Source organism: Lepidochelys kempii, chromosome 8 (genome assembly GCF_965140285.1).
Source record: "Lepidochelys kempii isolate rLepKem1 chromosome 8, rLepKem1.hap1, whole genome shotgun sequence".
NCBI classification, from domain to species: Eukaryota; Metazoa; Chordata; order Testudines; family Cheloniidae; genus Lepidochelys; species Lepidochelys kempii.
In genome coordinates, this window is record NC_136387.1 from 12,759,780 (window position 1) to 12,776,563 (window position 16,784).

General features: G+C 45.2%; 1 protein-coding gene across 8 annotated transcripts in view; it reads left to right on the forward strand.

Moving 5' to 3' along the window:
* Nucleotides 1-5,545: 5,545 nt before the first annotated feature.
* CDKL3 (cyclin dependent kinase like 3) overlaps nt 5,546-16,784 on the forward strand; it is a 40,182-nt gene continuing 28,943 nt past the window's right edge. For 5 of the 8 annotated variants that reach the window (XR_012160216.1, XM_073355556.1, XM_073355562.1 and 2 more), the window contains exons 1-2: nt 5,949-6,120; nt 15,567-15,752. Coding sequence is in view for 7 of the 8 variants with exons in the window: in XM_073355556.1 (XP_073211657.1) it covers nt 15,588-15,752 (165 nt within the window). In the remaining variant the exon portion in view is untranslated. Of the gene's footprint in view, nt 5,730-5,948; nt 6,126-15,566; nt 15,753-16,784 lie in introns of those variants that run through there. The other 3 variants (XM_073355558.1, XM_073355557.1, XM_073355559.1) reach the window with 3 other exon arrangements.

Below are 16,784 nucleotides of genomic sequence, written 5' to 3' on the forward strand. Positions count from 1 at the left end.
CTAGCGGTGCTGCTGCACTGCCTGGCTTGAAGTGGTTCCCATCATATAGAGGGTTTACTGTTTGGTTCAATGGCTCTCAGTGTCCCCCCATTATACAAATTGTCCCAGCAGGGCTGCACACAGAGAAATACTGGGGTCCCTGCCTTAGGTACATCCTCAGCGGCCTTGGCAAATTCCCGCCTAGCCGCACCTGCCAGGTGTGCAGATGGGCATGCAAGCTTCACAGTGCCATAGGGTGAGCAGAGAGCAAAGTGGGCTGCAGTCCCCCCGGCCCCGCTTTTCTGCTTTGGAAGTGTATTGAGTTAAACCAGAGAAAGACATTTTTATTCCAAAATAAGAACATCCACACATGGAGGGGGAGGGATAGCTCAGTGGTTTGAGCATTGGCCTGCTAAACCCAGGGTTGTGAGTTCAATCCTTAAGGGGGCTATTTAGGGATCTGGGGCAGAAATTGGGGATTGGTCCTGCTTTGAGCAGGGGGTTGGACTAGGTGACCTCCTGAGGTCCCTTCCAACCCTGAGATTCTATGAGTGAATACACAGAACAAAGCTATTTGGGAGTAGCTATTCTGCTTTAAATTCACACCTCATCTTATTCCAGAATGCCTTTCGTTTCATGTGTAAACCAGCCCCAATAGGGGCTATCAGGCACAGGGCATAGGTAACGCTGCTTCCAGCACAGTCCCCAAGAAGCACATGCTACAGAAGCCATGCCTGCGCTACAGGGGCTATACTGGTATAGCTACATTGCCCCAGCATAACCCAGTAGTGAAGATGCAGCCAATGCTGACAGAAGAGGTTTTTCCATCTGTGTAACGACACTGTCTCCCTGAGTAGGATTGCCAACCCTCCAGAGTTGGCCTGGAGCCTCCAGGAATTAAAGATTAATATTTAAGTAAAGCTTATGGCATGTGATTAAATTTCCAACCAAAATTGGCAAAGCTACCCTTGGACCACCCAGAAGCCCATTCACAATGCAGTGGGGACTCTATGGCAATTCAAGTGTGGAGCAGAGAAGCAGCTAAACTGAATCATGGCCCACATTTAAAATTTAGGTTGATGTAGCCACATCGCTCAGGGGTGTGAAAAATCCACACTCCTGAATGATGTAGCTATGCCAACCTAATCCTTAGTGTGGATGTTGACCTGTCACTTGTTCCCTTACCTGCTTGCTTTAGCTTCCTGCTACCCATATACTTGAGGAGGAGTATCAGGCCCTTAATTATTTGTAACCCCTAATGCAGTATTTTAAAAACACCTGTGTTAGCTAATAATGGTATTTTCTTATTACTAGATGAAGTAGATTCTACACTAAAGCTGCTTTGTGTGCTTTATTCAGAGATCCCATTGTGCTAGCTGCCATGCAAACATATAGAAAGAGACGGTCCCTTCCCCAAAGAGTTTATAATCTAAGCCCCCCATCATGTAAACACTTATTTACATGCTTAATTTTAAGAATGTTTATATTTCCATTGTCCCAAGACAATGGAACTGCTCACCTGCAAGTTAGGCATGTTTGCAGGGTCAGGGCTGAATATAAAGAAACAAAAATCTTATAAAATCATTGTAATGGAAGACAGAAAGGATCTATTAAGTTAGCTAATGCTAGTTCATCCTTGTTAATGCAGAATTATTTCCTATATCAATGGGAAATAATTTCCTCTGCCCATGTGCTAAGTGTGCTCTCTTTCAAAATTGCTCCCTTGACTTCCTTCACTTTTATTCTGTTGCTGGTCATCTCTAATTCTCTCGCGTACCTGGCCTTCAAATTGTTTATATTGTGCAAATTAAATTATTAATTCTTCAGGGGAAGGACATTATCCAACTTTATGTTTGTAAAAGCCATGTGCACGTTTGGCCCTGTCATAAATATAAAGGGAAGGGTAAACCCCTTTGAAATCCCTCCTGGCCAGGGGAAAGCTCCTCTCACCTGTAAAGGGTTAAGAAGCTAAAGGTAACCTTGCTGGCACCTGACCAAAATGACCAATGAGGAGACAAGATACTTTCAAAAGCTGGGAGGAGGGAGAGAAACAAAGGGTCTGTGTCTGTCTGTAGTCGTCTTGGCCGGGGACAGAACAGGAATGGAGTCTTAGAACTTTTAGTAAGTAATCTAGCTAGGTATGTGTTAGATTATGATTTCTTTAAATGGCTGAGAAAAGAATTGTGCTGAATAGAATAACTATTTCTGTCTGTGTATCTTTTTTGTAACTTAAGGTTTTGCCTAGAGGGGTTCTCTATGTTTTTGAATCTAATTACCCTGTAAGATATCTACCATCCTGATTTTACAGGGGGGATTTCTTTATTTCTATTTACTTCTATTTTTTATTAAAAGTCTTCTTGTAAAACACTGAATGCTTTTTCATTGTTCTCAGATCCAAGGGTTTGGGTCTGTGGTCACCTATGCAAATTGGTGAGGCTTTTTATCCAACATTTCCCAGGAAAGGGGGGGTGCAAGTGTTGGGAGGATTGTTCAGTGTTCTTAAGATCCAAGGGCCTGGATCTGTAGTCACCTAAGCAAATTGGTGAGGCTTTTTACCAAACCTTGTCCAGGAAGTGGGGTGCAAGGTTTTGGGAAATATTTTGGGGGGAAGGACGCGTCCAAACAGCTCTTCCCCAGTAACCAGTATTAGTTTGGTGGTGGTAGCGGCCAGTCCAAGGTGTAATATTTTGTACCTTGGGGAAGTTTTGACCTAAGCTGGTAAAGATAAGCTTAGGGGGTTTTTCATGCAGGTCCCCACATCTGTACCCTAGAGTTCAGAGTGGGGGAGGAACCGTGACAGGCCCTATATAGGTAATAGATAATAAAATAAATGATAATAATAACAATGTTAGTTTAACAAAATTAATTTACTTCACTGTTGTTAATATAGTGCATACCCTTGCTACCAAAAACTCTGTGGTGGCAGTGGGGATACAATTCAGATCTCCTGTGCCAAAAGCATAGTTCCCTACTCCTTGAAGGGGACCTTCACTACATTAGCGACTGGCAGAGTACAGCCTATGACACATAGCTCAGCAGTTATGATTCCATCCAGTAGAGGGCAGTGGTATCCATCCATGCTGGCTAGTTCATGACTATATTGCACAGTGCTTTGTCCAAAATCAGTCATAGTGTGACCATAACGTATAGATTAATTTTAACTAATTAAGGGATATTTTATTTTATCCTGAGATTAAAGATACATTTTAATTAATTTTCTTAGAAAAATAAAAACAAAGGTTTGTGCATTTTCTCTTTCAGGTTATATATATGTCACACTAGGTGGATTATGTGGAGGGTTTTTTTAATCAAATTAAATTCATTCTGGGTTGTGTTTTAAGTTAAATCACAACTGCAGTAGTCAAAGTATGCAGTTAATATGCATATGATTTTAGGGTTTCTCTTATCATTCCCTGGCTATGAAGATTTACTGAATCTTGGTAACCGAATCTTTCAGTAAATAGCGAATTTTTGGTATTTACCAAAAACCTCACTGCAGGAACAGTCATTTTAGACATGTCTGCTGATATTGTTCTCCTGCAGTACATTGTTAAATAGACCTTAACTTGTTATTTCAGTTACATCCTATTGTATTTCACTAAGGACATTTTAGTTAAAATATTACTTTCACTTTATCATATACTATTACTCATCATGCAACACTGCATTACCATGATTAATTATAAAAGGTTTTAAACTGGAATTTTTTTCTTACATGGTCTCATATATTTAAAACATCACTAGTTTTTTTTCATTCAGGAATGTGCAGAATAACACTGTAATAGCTAATACAATTGTTTGGTTTTAAGTCAGTTATTGATTCCTAATTATTTTTCCCCTGAAAAGGGATAACATTTGATTATGGCAGAAATTTAATCAAAAGTGTCATATTTTCAGACAGTGACATTATTTTTGTTAAAATCTTGAATAGCTCTCAGATTATAAACAAGACATTTTTATAACATAGCCTCAAACAGAAAATCTTCTTACATGCAGAAATAAGGGATTTCTGCCCTTAATAAGCCTTATAAATGTTAGGAAATGGCAATGAAGCTGAACTGTTTATTTACTTTTATATTTGTTATGGTATTTCAAACCCCGCAAAACTTCATTTAAAAAATTCAGGCTACTAGGGCCCTGTTCCTGCAATGTCCCTGTGGAGCGTATAGCAGGATCAGAGCCTCAGTGACAAGACTGAGTGACAAGACCTATAATATAATCTACACTCCAAGCACCTCAAATCAAGGAAATGAATATTCAAAGGCATCTCTCATAAACTTTTGTTTTCTTTTACAGTAGCACCTAGAGGCCCCAGCTGAGTTTGAGGCCCCATTCTGTTAGGTTTTCTACAAACACATAGTGGGAGACAATCCCTGCTCCAAAAGTTTACAGTGTAAGGGACCAGAATGTGACGCATTCTGTACTCTTCTGAAGGGGAATGACTGGATATAAGGATCATGATTAGCTGCTTCTGCAAAGCCGCCACTAGTAGTGGATGTGTGGAGCACCAAGGACTGTACGTTGTACCAGGTATAAGGTTTGTGCTGGATACCCCCGCCCCCCTGCCTCCCAGAACCAGAGGGAAACTGGGAGCCAGACTGTGACTGAGTCACAGTTTCCCAGACTACTTCTGACGCAGCAAAACAAAGCAATGATTGAGCCGTAAACGGAGCAGGTAAAGGCTGAGAAAAGAATTATAACATGCTTCCTCTCAATATATTAACATAACCATAGCCCCATTATTCTTACCAAGCCCAAAGAAGTTGGTATTTTATCACAACCTTAACTCTATCCTCTGGATCAGGGGTAGGCATCCTATGGCACGTGTGCCAAAGGCGGCACGTGAGCCAATTTTCAGTGGCACTCACACTGCCCAGGTCCCAGCCACTGGTCCGGAGGGCTCTGTGTTTTAATTTCATTTTAAATGATGCTTCTTAAACATTTTAAAAAACCTTATTTACTTTACATACAACAATAGTTTAGTTATATATTATAGACATATAGAAAGAGACCTTCAAAAAAAGTTTAAATGTATTACTGGAGTGCAAAACCTTAAACTGGAGTGAATAAATGAAGACTGGGCACACCAGTTCTGAAAGGTTGCTGACCCCTGCTCTGGCTTTTTAAACTGCATTTTTGTTATCTTATTTATGTAACCATAAATATATTGAGAGCTTGTTCAGTAGGACAGGCCACGTCATACATGTGTAGACGCTATAAGAGTTCGTAAGGCGTTCAGAATTGCCACTTCATGCATGTGTAGATGCTATAAGAGTTCGTAAGGCGTTCAGAATTGCCACTTCATGCATGTGTAGACGCTATAAGAGTTCGTAAGGCGTTCAGAATTGCCACTTCATACATGTGTAGACGCTATAAGAGTTCGTAAGGCGTTCAGAATTGCCACTTCATGCATGTGTAGACGCTATAAGAGTTCGTAAGGCGTTCAGAATTGCCACTTCATACATGTGTAGACACGATAAGAGTTCGTAAGGCGTTCAGAATTGCTGTTTGTTTGTTTCTTGCACATGTAGATTAGCGGGAACCGTGCCTAGAATGATCTGTCCGCAGCAAACTCGCACAAGACTGCCCCAGGCTCTGAGCCTGACCGATGTGTGAGCAAATACAAGGCTGACGTGACACGCGTCCTTTCGCCGAGGCTGCGGGAGAGCAGGGTGTCCGTGCCGACCCCGCGCGTGGGCAGGGGGGTCTGACGCACATGACTGTGCTCCTGCCCACGCTCTGTATTGCTGGTCAGTGACGTGACAGGCAGCTGCGTCGCTGTCGCTCCCGCCGCCCCCCTCCTGAAAGCCCAGACCCCCCCCGCCATTATTGTGCCAATCACCGGCAGCCACCCGCCCCTCTCCCCCCGCATTGAATCCCACCCCCACCTCGGTTCCAGAGCCCCACCCCCGTCCCCATTAACACCCCCCAGCAGCCCCGACTTCTCCCTCTCTGCCGAGCAGGGCCCCCGCGCCATGACGTCACTTCCGGGTGGAACGCGGTGCGGTCACGGAAGCACCGCGGCCCGCTCCCGCGAGCGCCGTTGCGGTCGCTGGTGGTTGCTATGGTAACAGGGCCCGTGAGGGAGAGGCGTGCCGAGCCGGGATAGAAGGGCCCAGCATGGAAAGCGGGCTCGAGCAGGTCAGGTTAGCTCAGGGCGGGTGGGGCTTGGAGCTGCCCGGGCCAGGGGGAGAGCCGAGGGGCTGGCAGGGGAAGCGGGTGCGGCAGGGAGGCGGCAGGTAGCTAGGCTGGGGGGCTTAGGGGGGTTGAACTGGATGGGCGGCTGGGGGAAGGGGCTGGTAGCTAGGCTGGGCGTTACGGGGGTTGGACTGGATGGGTAGCTCGGGCTAGGGCTGGTAGCTAGGGCTGTGGATTGGGGGTTGAACTGGATGGGTAGTTAGAGCTAGGGGAAGGGGCTGGGGGGTTGGACCGGATGGGTAGCTGAGGCTGGGGGAAGACTGTGCTGGGTTGGGGTTGGTGGCTGGTCCGGGCACCAGGGGATGTTGCCGTGGCTTGGGAGCTGGCAGGACACTTGGGGGATTGTTGCTCTAGAGCATCAGGAGCAAGGGCTCAAGTGATTGAGTTTTTCCATGGCCTCTCTGGGATTCAGGGGGCAGCTGTCATCCAGTCAGGGCCCTCCTCAGCTGTGTAATAAATCTGGCAAGGTGTGGAATGTAACTATCCTCTCTCCGTTTATAGCCCTAGTAATTGGGAAGAAGGGAGGGTTTGGGCTCTTCCCTGAGGAATCATGTGCCCCCGTGTGGGGGAAGTGCAGCTACTGCACTAAGAAGTTCAATATACATTCCTAGACAGTTAGATCAGGGTTTCAGGGAGGATTTGGTACTCTTTTTCAAGCATTGTGGCTGTGTGGGCAATTCCTGGGAAGAGTTTAAGGTGACCCATGTGAAAGATTCTGGGCAGAGTCCCATAGGGTAGCTAAGGTTTGTCTGAATGCTCAAGAAGCACCTGCCGTCCATAAAATGACATAGGTTATTTCTTAAACATTTCCAGATCACAGAGTTTGAGCAAGTGAATCATAGTGTTATTCTGGCTTGCTTTCACCACACCCCAATAAATGTAGTGATTTTGCTCTCACAGACTAGTCAGTGAAGGAGTTGTGATTTTCTCATTCTTATGCCCCTTCCTCATTTGTAGATAGAGCAAATTTTGTGTATTCATGTAATCAGTGGTACAAACTATGTAGAGGTCAAATTATTCTTGCCTTGGTTAAAGCTCTATTTCTTGTAATAGTTGTTCAAAAAGTTAATCCTATCTTATGCACCTATACTATATGAAAAGAGGATGAGCTTTTTAATAACTAAATCTGGTGAATAAATTTATCATGAAGTATGGCTAAATTAAAAACTTGTGGAGATATTCAGGAATTCCAAACAGAGATTATAAGGGAGGCCCTGCTCTCTGACCAAAGGAGTTTCCAGTGGACTGATTTTGATCAACACTCTTTGGACTAAAAAGAAAAGGGGGACTTGTGGCACCTTAGAGACGAACAAATTTGTTTGAGCATAAGCTTTTGTGAGCTACAGCTCACTTCATCGGATGCATTCAGTGGAAAATACAGTGGGGAGATTTATATATACAGAGAACATGAAGCAATGGGTGTTATCATACACACTGTAATGAGAAGAAAAGGAGTACTTGTGGCACCTTAGAGACTAACCAATTTATTAGAGCATAAGCTTTCGTGAGCTACAGCTCACTTCATCAGATGCATATCGTGGAAACTGCAGCAGACTTTATATATACACAGAGAATATGAACCAATACCTCCTCCCACCCCACTGTCCTGCTGGTAATAGCTTATCTAAAGTGATCATCAGGTGGGCCATTTCCAGCACAAATCCAGGTTTTCTCACCCTCCACCCCCCCACACAAATTCACTCTCCTGCTGGTGATAGCCCATCCAAAGTGACAACTCTTTACACAATGTGCATGGCAATCAAGTTGGGCTATTTCCTGCACAAATCCAGGTTTTCTCACATCCCCCCCACCCCCATACACACACAAACTCACTCTCCTGCTGGTAATAGCTCATCCAAACTGACCACTCTTCAAGTTTAAATCCAAGTTAAACCAGAACATCTGGGGTGGGGGGGTTAGGAAAAAACAAGAGGAAACAGGCTACCTTGCATAATGACTTAGCCACTCCAAGTCTCTATTTAAGCCTAAATTAATAGTATCCAATTTGCAAATGAATTCCAATTCAGCAGTTTCTCGCTGGAGTCTGGATTTGAAGTTTTTTTGTTTTAAGATAGCGACCTTCATGTCTGTGATTGCGTGACCAGAGAGATTGAAGTGTTCTCCGACTGGTTTATGAATGTTATAATTCTTGACATCTGATTTGTGTCCATTTATTCTTTTACGTAGAGACTGTCCAGTTTGACCAATGTACATGGCAGAGGGGCATTGCTGGCACATGATGGCATATATCACATTGGTGGATGTGCAGGTGAACGAGCCTCTGATAGTGTGGCCCTGGCCCCTAATAACATCAGCCACACTATCAGAGGCTCGTTCACCTGCACATCCACCAATGTGATATATGCCATCATGTGCCAGCAATGCCCCTCTGCCATGTACATTGGTCAAACTGGACAGTCTCTACGTAAAAGAATAAATGGACACAAATCAGATGTCAAGAATTATAACATTCATAAACCAGTCGGAGAACACTTCAATCTCTCTGGTCACGCAATCACAGACATGAAGGTCGCTATCTTAAAACAAAAAAACTTCAAATCCAGACTCCAGCGAGAAACTGCTGAATTGGAATTCATTTGCAAATTGGATACTATTAATTTAGGCTTAAATAGAGACTTGGAGTGGCTAAGTCATTATGCAAGGTAGCCTGTTTCCTCTTGTTTTTTCCTAACCCCCCCACCCCAGATGTTCTGGTTTAACTTGGATTTAAACTTGAAGAGTGGTCAGTTTGGATGAGCTATTACCAGCAGGAGAGTGAGTTTGTGTGTGTATGGGGGTGGGGGGGATGTGAGAAAACCTGGATTTGTGCAGGAAATAGCCCAACTTGATTGCCATGCACATTGTGTAAAGAGTTGTCACTTTGGATGGGCTATCACCAGCAGGAGAGTGAATTTGTGTGGGGGGGTGGAGGGTGAGAAAACCTGGATTTGTGCTGGAAATGGCCCACCTGATGATCACTTTAGATAAGCTATTACCAGCAGGACAGTGGGGTGGGAGGAGGTATTGGTTCATATTCTCTGTGTATATATAAAGTCTGCTGCAGTTTCCACGATATGCATCTGATGAAGTGAGCTGTAGCTCACGAAAGCTTATGCTCTAATAAATTGGTTAGTCTCTAAGGTGCCACAAGTACTCCTTTTCTTTTTGCGAATACAGACTAACATGGCTGTTACTCTGAAAACTGTAATGAGAGTGATCAGGTAAGGTGAGCTATTACCAGCGGGAAAGTGGGGGGAGGAAACCTTTTGTAGTGAAAATCAAGGTGGACCATTTCCAGCCGTGACAAGAACGTCTGACAGGTTTCAGAGTAGCAGCCGTGTTAGTCTGTATTCACAAAAAGAAAAGGAGTACTTGTGGCACCTTAGAGACTAACAAATTTATTTGAGCATAAGCTTTCGTGAGCTACAGCTCACTTCATCGGATGAACAGTGGGGGGGGGAATAGTTTTACTTTGTGTAATGACCCATCCACTCCCAGTCTCTATTCAAGCCTAAGTTGAAGAATTGCCACTTTTCAACAAAAAAACTTCAAAAACAGAATCCAACGAGAGACTGCTGAATTGGAATTAATTTGCAAACTGGATACAATTAACTTAGGGTATGTCTACACTACGAAATCAGGTCGAATTTATAGAAGTCGTTTTTTTAGAAATCGGTTTTATATATTCGAGTGTGTGTGTCCCCCCACAGAAAATGCTCTAAGTGCATTAAGTGCAGTAACTCGGCGGAGTGCTTCCACAGTACCGAGGCTAGCGTCGACTTCCGGAGTGTTGCACTGTGGGTGGCTATCCCACAGTTCCCGCAGTCTCCGCTGCCCATTGGAATTCTGGGTTGAGATCCCAATGCCTGATGGGGCTAAAACATTGTCGCGGGTGGTTCTGGGTACATATTGTCAGGCCCCCGTTCCCTCCCTTCCTCCGTGAAAGCAAGGGCAGACAATCATTTCACGCCTTTTTTCCTGAGTTACCTGTGCAGACGCCATACCACGGCAAGCATGGAACCCGCTCAGGTAACCGTCACAGTATGTCTCCTGGGTGCTGGCAGACACGGTACTGCATTGCTACACAGTAGCAGCAACCCATTGCCTTCTGGCAGCAGACGGTGCAATATGACTGGTAGCTGTCATCGTCATGTCCGAGGTGCTTCTGGCCACGTCGGCCGGGAGCACCTGGACAGACATGGGCGCAGGGACTAAGTTTGGAGTGACTTGATCACATCATTTTCTTTAATCCTGCAGTCAGTCCTATTGAACCGTCTTATGGTGAGCAGGCAGGCAATACGGATTGCTAGCAGTCGTACTGTACCATCTTCTGCCGGGCAGGCAAGAGATGGGGATGGCTAGCAGTCGTATTGCACCGTCTTCTGCCGAGCAGCCATGAGATGTGGATGGCTTGCAGTCCTTCTGCACCTTCTGCTGCCAGCCAAAGATGTAAAAGATAGATGGAGTGGATCAAAACAAGAAATAGACCAGATTTGTTTTGTACTCATTTGCTTCTCCCCCTCCCCTGTCTAGGGGATTCATTCCTCTAGGTCACACTGCAGTCACTCACAGAGAAGGTGCAGCAAGGTAAATCTAGCCATGTGTCAATCAGAGGCCAGACTAACCTCATTGTTCCAATAAGAACAATAACTTAGGTGCACCATTTCTTATTGGAACCCTCCGTGAAGTCCTGCCTAAAATACTCCTTGATGTAAAGCCACCCCCTTTGTTGATGTTAGCTCCCTGAAGCCAACCCTGTAAGCCATGTCGTCAGTCGCCCCTCCCTCCGTCAGAGCAATGGCAGACAATCGTTCCGCGCCTTTTTTCTGTGTGGACGCCATACCAAGGCAAGCATGGAGGCTGCTCAGCTCACTTTGGCAATTAGGAACACATTAAACACCACACACATTATCCAGCAGTATATGCAGCACCAGAACCTGGCAAAGCGATACCGGGCGAGGAGGCGACGTCAGCACGGTCACGTGAGTGATCAGGACATGGACACAGATTTCTCTGAAAGCATGGGCCCTGCCAATGCATGCATCATGATGCTAATGGGGCAGGTTCATGCTGTGGAACGCCGATTCTGGGCTCGGGAAACAAGCACAGACTGGTGGGACCGCATAGTGTTGCAGGTCTGGGATGATTCCCAGTGGCTGCAAAACTTTTGCATGCGTAAGGGCACTTTCATGGAACTTTGTGACTTGCTTTTCCCTGCCCTGAGGCGCATGAATACCAAGATGAGAGCAGCCCTCACAGTTGAGAAGCGAGTGGTGATAGCCCTGTGGAAGCTTGCAACGCCAGACAGCTACCGGTCAGTTGGGAATCAATTTGGAGTGGGCAAATCTACTGTTGGAGCTGCTGTGATGCAGGTAGCCCACGCAATCAAAGATCTGCTGATATCAAGGGTAGTGACCCTGGGAAATGTGGAGGTCATAGTGGATGGCTTTGCTACAATGGGATTCCCTAACTGTGGTGGGGCCATAGATGGAACCCATATCCCTATCTTGGCACCGGAGCACCAAGCCGGCGAGTACATAAACCGCAAGGGGTACTTTTCAATAGTGCTGCAAGCTCTGGTGGATCACAAGGGACGTTTCACCAACATCAACGTGGGATGGCCAGGAAAGGTACATGATGCTCGCATCTTCAGGAACTCTGGTCTGTTTCAAAAGCTGCAGGAAGGGACTTTATTCCCAGACCAGAAAATAACTGTTGGGGACATTGAAATGCCTATATGTATCCTTGGGGACCCAGCCTACCCCTTAATGCCATGGCTCATGAAGCCGTACACAGGCAGCCTGGACAGTAGTCAGGAGCTGTTCAACTGCAGGCTGAGCAAGTGCAGAATGGTGATAGAATGTGCATTTGGACGTTTAAAGGCACGCTGGCGCAGTTTACTGACTCGCTTAGACCTCAGCAAAACCAATATTCCCACTGTTATTACTGCTTGCTGTGTGCTCCACAATATCTGTGAGAGTAAGGGGGAGACGTTTATGGCAGGGTGGGAGGTTGAGGCAAATCGCCTGGCTGCTGGTTATGCGCAGCCAGACACCAGGGCGGTTAGAAGAGCACAGGAGGGCGCAGTCCGCATCAGAGAAGCTTTGAAAACCAGTTTCATGACTGGCCAGGCTACGGTGTGAAAGTTCTCTTTGTTTCTCCTTGATGAAACCCCCCGCCCCTTGGTTCACTCTACTTCCCTGCAAGCTAACCACCCTCTCCTCCTCCCTTTAATCATTGCTTGCAGAGGCAATAAAGTCATTGTTGCTTCACATTCATGCATTCTTTATTCATTCATCACACAAATAGGGGGATGATTACCAAGGTAGCCCAGGAGGGGTGGTGGGGGAGGGAAGGAAAATGCCACACAGCACTTTAAAAGTTTACAACTTTAAAATTTATTGAATGGCAGCCTTCTTTTTTTTGGGCAATCTTCTGTGGCGGAGTGGCTGGTTGGCCGGTGGCCCCCCCACCGCATTCTTGGGCTTCTGGGTGCGGAGGCTATGGAACTTGGGGAGGAGGGCGGTTGGTTACACAGGGGCTGTAGTGGCAGTCTGTGCTCCAGCTGCCTTTGCTGCAGCTCAACCATACACTGGAGCATACTGGTTTGGTCCTCCAGCAGCCTCAGCATTGAATCCTGCCTCCTCTCATCACACTGCCGCCACATTTGAGCTTCAGCCCTGTCTTCAGCCCGCCACTTACTCTCTTCAGCCCGCCACCTCTCCTCCCAGTCATTTTGTGCTTTCCTGCACTCTGACATTATTTGCCTCCACGCATTCGTCTGTGCTCTGTCAGTGTGGGAGGACAGCATGAGCTCAGAGAACATTTCATCACGAGTGCGTTTTTTTTTTCTTTCTAATCTTCACTAGCCTCTGGGAAGGAGACGATCCTGTGATCATTGAAACACATGCAGCTGGTGGAGGAAAAAAAAGGGACAGCGGTATTTAAAAAGACACATTTTATAAAACAATGTCTACACTCTTTCAGGGTAAACCTTGCTGTTAATATTACATACATAGCACATGTGCTTTCATTACAAAGTCACATTTTGCCTCCCCCTACCACGTGGCTACCCCCTCAACCCTCCCCCCTCCCCGTGGCTAACAGCGGGGAACATTTCTGTTCAGCCACAGGTAAGCAGCCCAGCAGGAACGGGCTCCTCTGAGTGTCCCCTGAAGAAAAGCACCCTATTTCAACCAGGTGACCATGAATGATATCTCACTCTCCTGAGGATAACACAGAGAGATAAAGAACGGATGTTGTTTGAACACTAGCAAACATACACTGCAATGCTTTGTTGTACAATGATTCCCGAGTACGTGTTACTGGCTGGAGTGGTAAAGTGTCCTACCATGGAGGACGCAATAAGGCTGCCGTCCCCAGAAACCTTTTGCAAAGGCTTTGGGAGTAAATCCAGGAGAGCCGCAAATGCCAGGGCAAAGTAATCCTTTCACATGCTTGCTTTTAAACCATGTATAGTATTTTAAAAGGTACACTCACCGGAGGTCCCTTCTCCGCCTGCCGAGTCCAGAAAGCAGCCTTGGGTGGGTTCGGGGGGTACTGGCTCCAGGTCCAGGGTGAGAAACAGTTCCTGGCTGTCGGGAAAACCGGTTTCTCCGCTTGCTTGCTGTGAGCTATCTACAACCTCATCATCATCATCATCTTCTTCTTCTTCGTCCCCAAAACCTGCTTCCGTGTTGCCTCCATCTCCATTGAAGGAGTCAAACAACACGGCTGGGGTAGTGGTGGCTGAACCCCCTAAAATGGCATGCAGCTCATCATAGAAGCGGCATGTTTGGGGCTCTGACCTGGAGTGGCTGTTCGCCTCTCTGGTTTTCTGGTAGGCTTGCCTCAGCTCCTTAAGTTTCACGCGGCACTGCTTCGGGTCCCTGTTATGGCCTCTGTCCTTCATGCCCTGGGAGATTTTGACAAAGGTTTTGACATTTCGAAAACTGGAACGGAGTTCTGATAGCACGGATTCCTCTCCCCATACAGCGATCAGATCCCGTACCTCCCGTTCAGTCCATGCTGGAGCTCTTTTGTGATTCTGGGACTCCATCATGGTCACCTCTGCTGATGAGCTCTGCATGGTCACCTGCAGCTTGCCACGCTGGCCAAACAGGAAATGAGATTCAAAAGTTCGCGGTTCTTTTCCTGTCTACCTGGCCAGTGCATCTGAGTTGAGAGTGCTGTCCAGAGCGGTCACAGTGGAGCACTCTGGGATAGCTCCCGGAGGCCAATACCGTCGAATTCTGTCCACAGTACCGCAAATTCGACCCGGCAAGGCCGATTTAAGCACTAATCCACTTGTCAGGGATGGAATAAGGAAATCGATTTTAAGAGCCCTTTAAGTTGAAATAAGGGGCTTCATCGTGTGGACAGGTGCAGGTTTACATCGATTTAACGCTGCTAAATTCGACCTAAAGTCCTCGTGTAGACCAGGGCTTAGGCTTGAATAAAGACTGGGAGTGGATGGATCATTACACAAAGTAAAACTATTTCCCCATGTTTATTCCTCCCCCCCACCCCACCCCCGCTGTTCTTCAGACGTTCTTGTTAACTGCTGGAAATGGCCCACCTTGATTATCACTACAAAAGTCCGTCCCCCCGCCCTGCTGGTAATAGCTCACCTTACCTGATCACTCTCCTTACAGTGTGTACGGTAACACCCATTGTTTCATGTTCTCTGTGTATATAAACCTCCCCACTATATTTTCCACTGCATGCATCCGATGAAGTGAGCTGTAGCTCACGAACGCTTATGCCCAAATAAATTTGTTAGTCTCTAAGGTGCCACAAGTACTCCTTTTCTTTTTGCGGATACAGACTAACATGGCTGCTACTCTGAAACCACTCTTTGGACTATGATTTTGATTTCACTATTGGAATGAACTTTCTGAAATATGATAAATTTGACTTTATTTAGGTTGTTCAAAAATCTTCTCGTTGATCATTTTTTGTCTTACCTTTACATTTTTTAGAATTGTATAATGATTTGAATATTATCGCACTAACTTTGCTTCTTATATTGTTCATGGTTTCATTGTTTGTTCCTTTCCTTTTAATGAGAGTTAAATACAAAAATTGCTTTAAATGTACTGCTATTTAGGGAGTTTCTAGATATTGTCTACAAGACCAATCCTGCAGATGACCACTTGGTTGAACTGGGAATGCACATTTGAGAAAGGGCCTGATCCTGCCGTGCAGTCAGACTATTATTGTTGTTACTGGGATAAATTTCACACACAGAAGCAAATATTTTAAATGTACAATGGAGTTATTGCTGTCTGTAGGAGTAATTCACCTTGCTAATGTTGTCTGCAAATTGTTCTTTTAAACATATAGTGTATGCCGCAAAATAATTTTTAACATTTTCTCTTTCTATGAAGAAATAAAAATCAGACTGGAAGATGGAGATGTACGAGACCCTTGGCAAAGTGGGAGAGGGGAGTTATGGAACAGTAGTGAAGTGCAAACACAAGGAAACAGGACAGATAGTAGCCATTAAGATATTCTATGAGAAACCAGAAAAATCTGTCAACAAAATTGCTATGAGAGAAATAAAGTTTCTAAAGGTTTGCTTCTTTTGCTTTAATCATTTTGTAAATCACAAGGGTAAGTGCTTGGAAATAAAATTTGCATCATTATTGGCGTATACCTATCACTCATTGGCTATGAAACACATAAAATATACCAAGAAAAACCATGTTGTTTGACTTGTTTTATTGCCAAGACTTTTAAAAAAAATTGAAGATAAAAAGTAAAGTGAAGATAAAACTTGTGGCTATGATTTTAAAAGAAACTTGATAAGTGAAACAGTCAATATTTAACATATTAATCTCATCCACCTTGTTTCTCTAATATTTAAAACAGTAGAGTGCACGGATGTGAATTTCGATGGGCTTTTAATTTGGCACAATTTTGCAAACCATTAATCCGATGTGTAGTCCTATGGACTTCTGCACTAGCACAAAAGTCTGCTGATGTCAGCTTTTGATGCAGTTGACATGGATAAATTTATAATTTCTTTACCCCTTGTCCCCAGAAAATTGTGTCTCAATCTATTGCTATCCATGACAGTTTTGCTGAAGGTTCTGAACTGTAAGAGAAATATAAAACAGATTAACCTCTTTCTACCAATCTACATACATATTTGACTTACAAAATTAAAACATTCCCCATTTTTAATATTGGGTTTGGAGTCACAGAGTCCCATGCTTAAGTCTGTCAGCGATTTACCATTTGACTTCAGGTAACTCGTGTGCATTCTCTTTGGGACTAGATCCTCAGCTGCATCAGGAAACTGGGTAGGAAGAGCAAAAGTGGCGTTTGTGACTTTCCAATCTAAACTCCAGGTTTGGAGCTTTGAGTGGTTGGTGCCTGGATCCAGCCGACCCGGGGAGGCCATTCTGGGAGCTGCATATCACCAGAATACAGCAGTTCCCAGGTCACACCACTTTCCCCAAGCCCTTTCTCCAGTACATTTCCTACAGCCTACACAGCATCACCACAGGGGTGTGATGTAGTCATTATCCCAGTTCTGTGCCACCTAGGAACAGAGGAGGAATCTGTGGCTATTCCCTCCCAGAGATTCCCCAGCATGATTA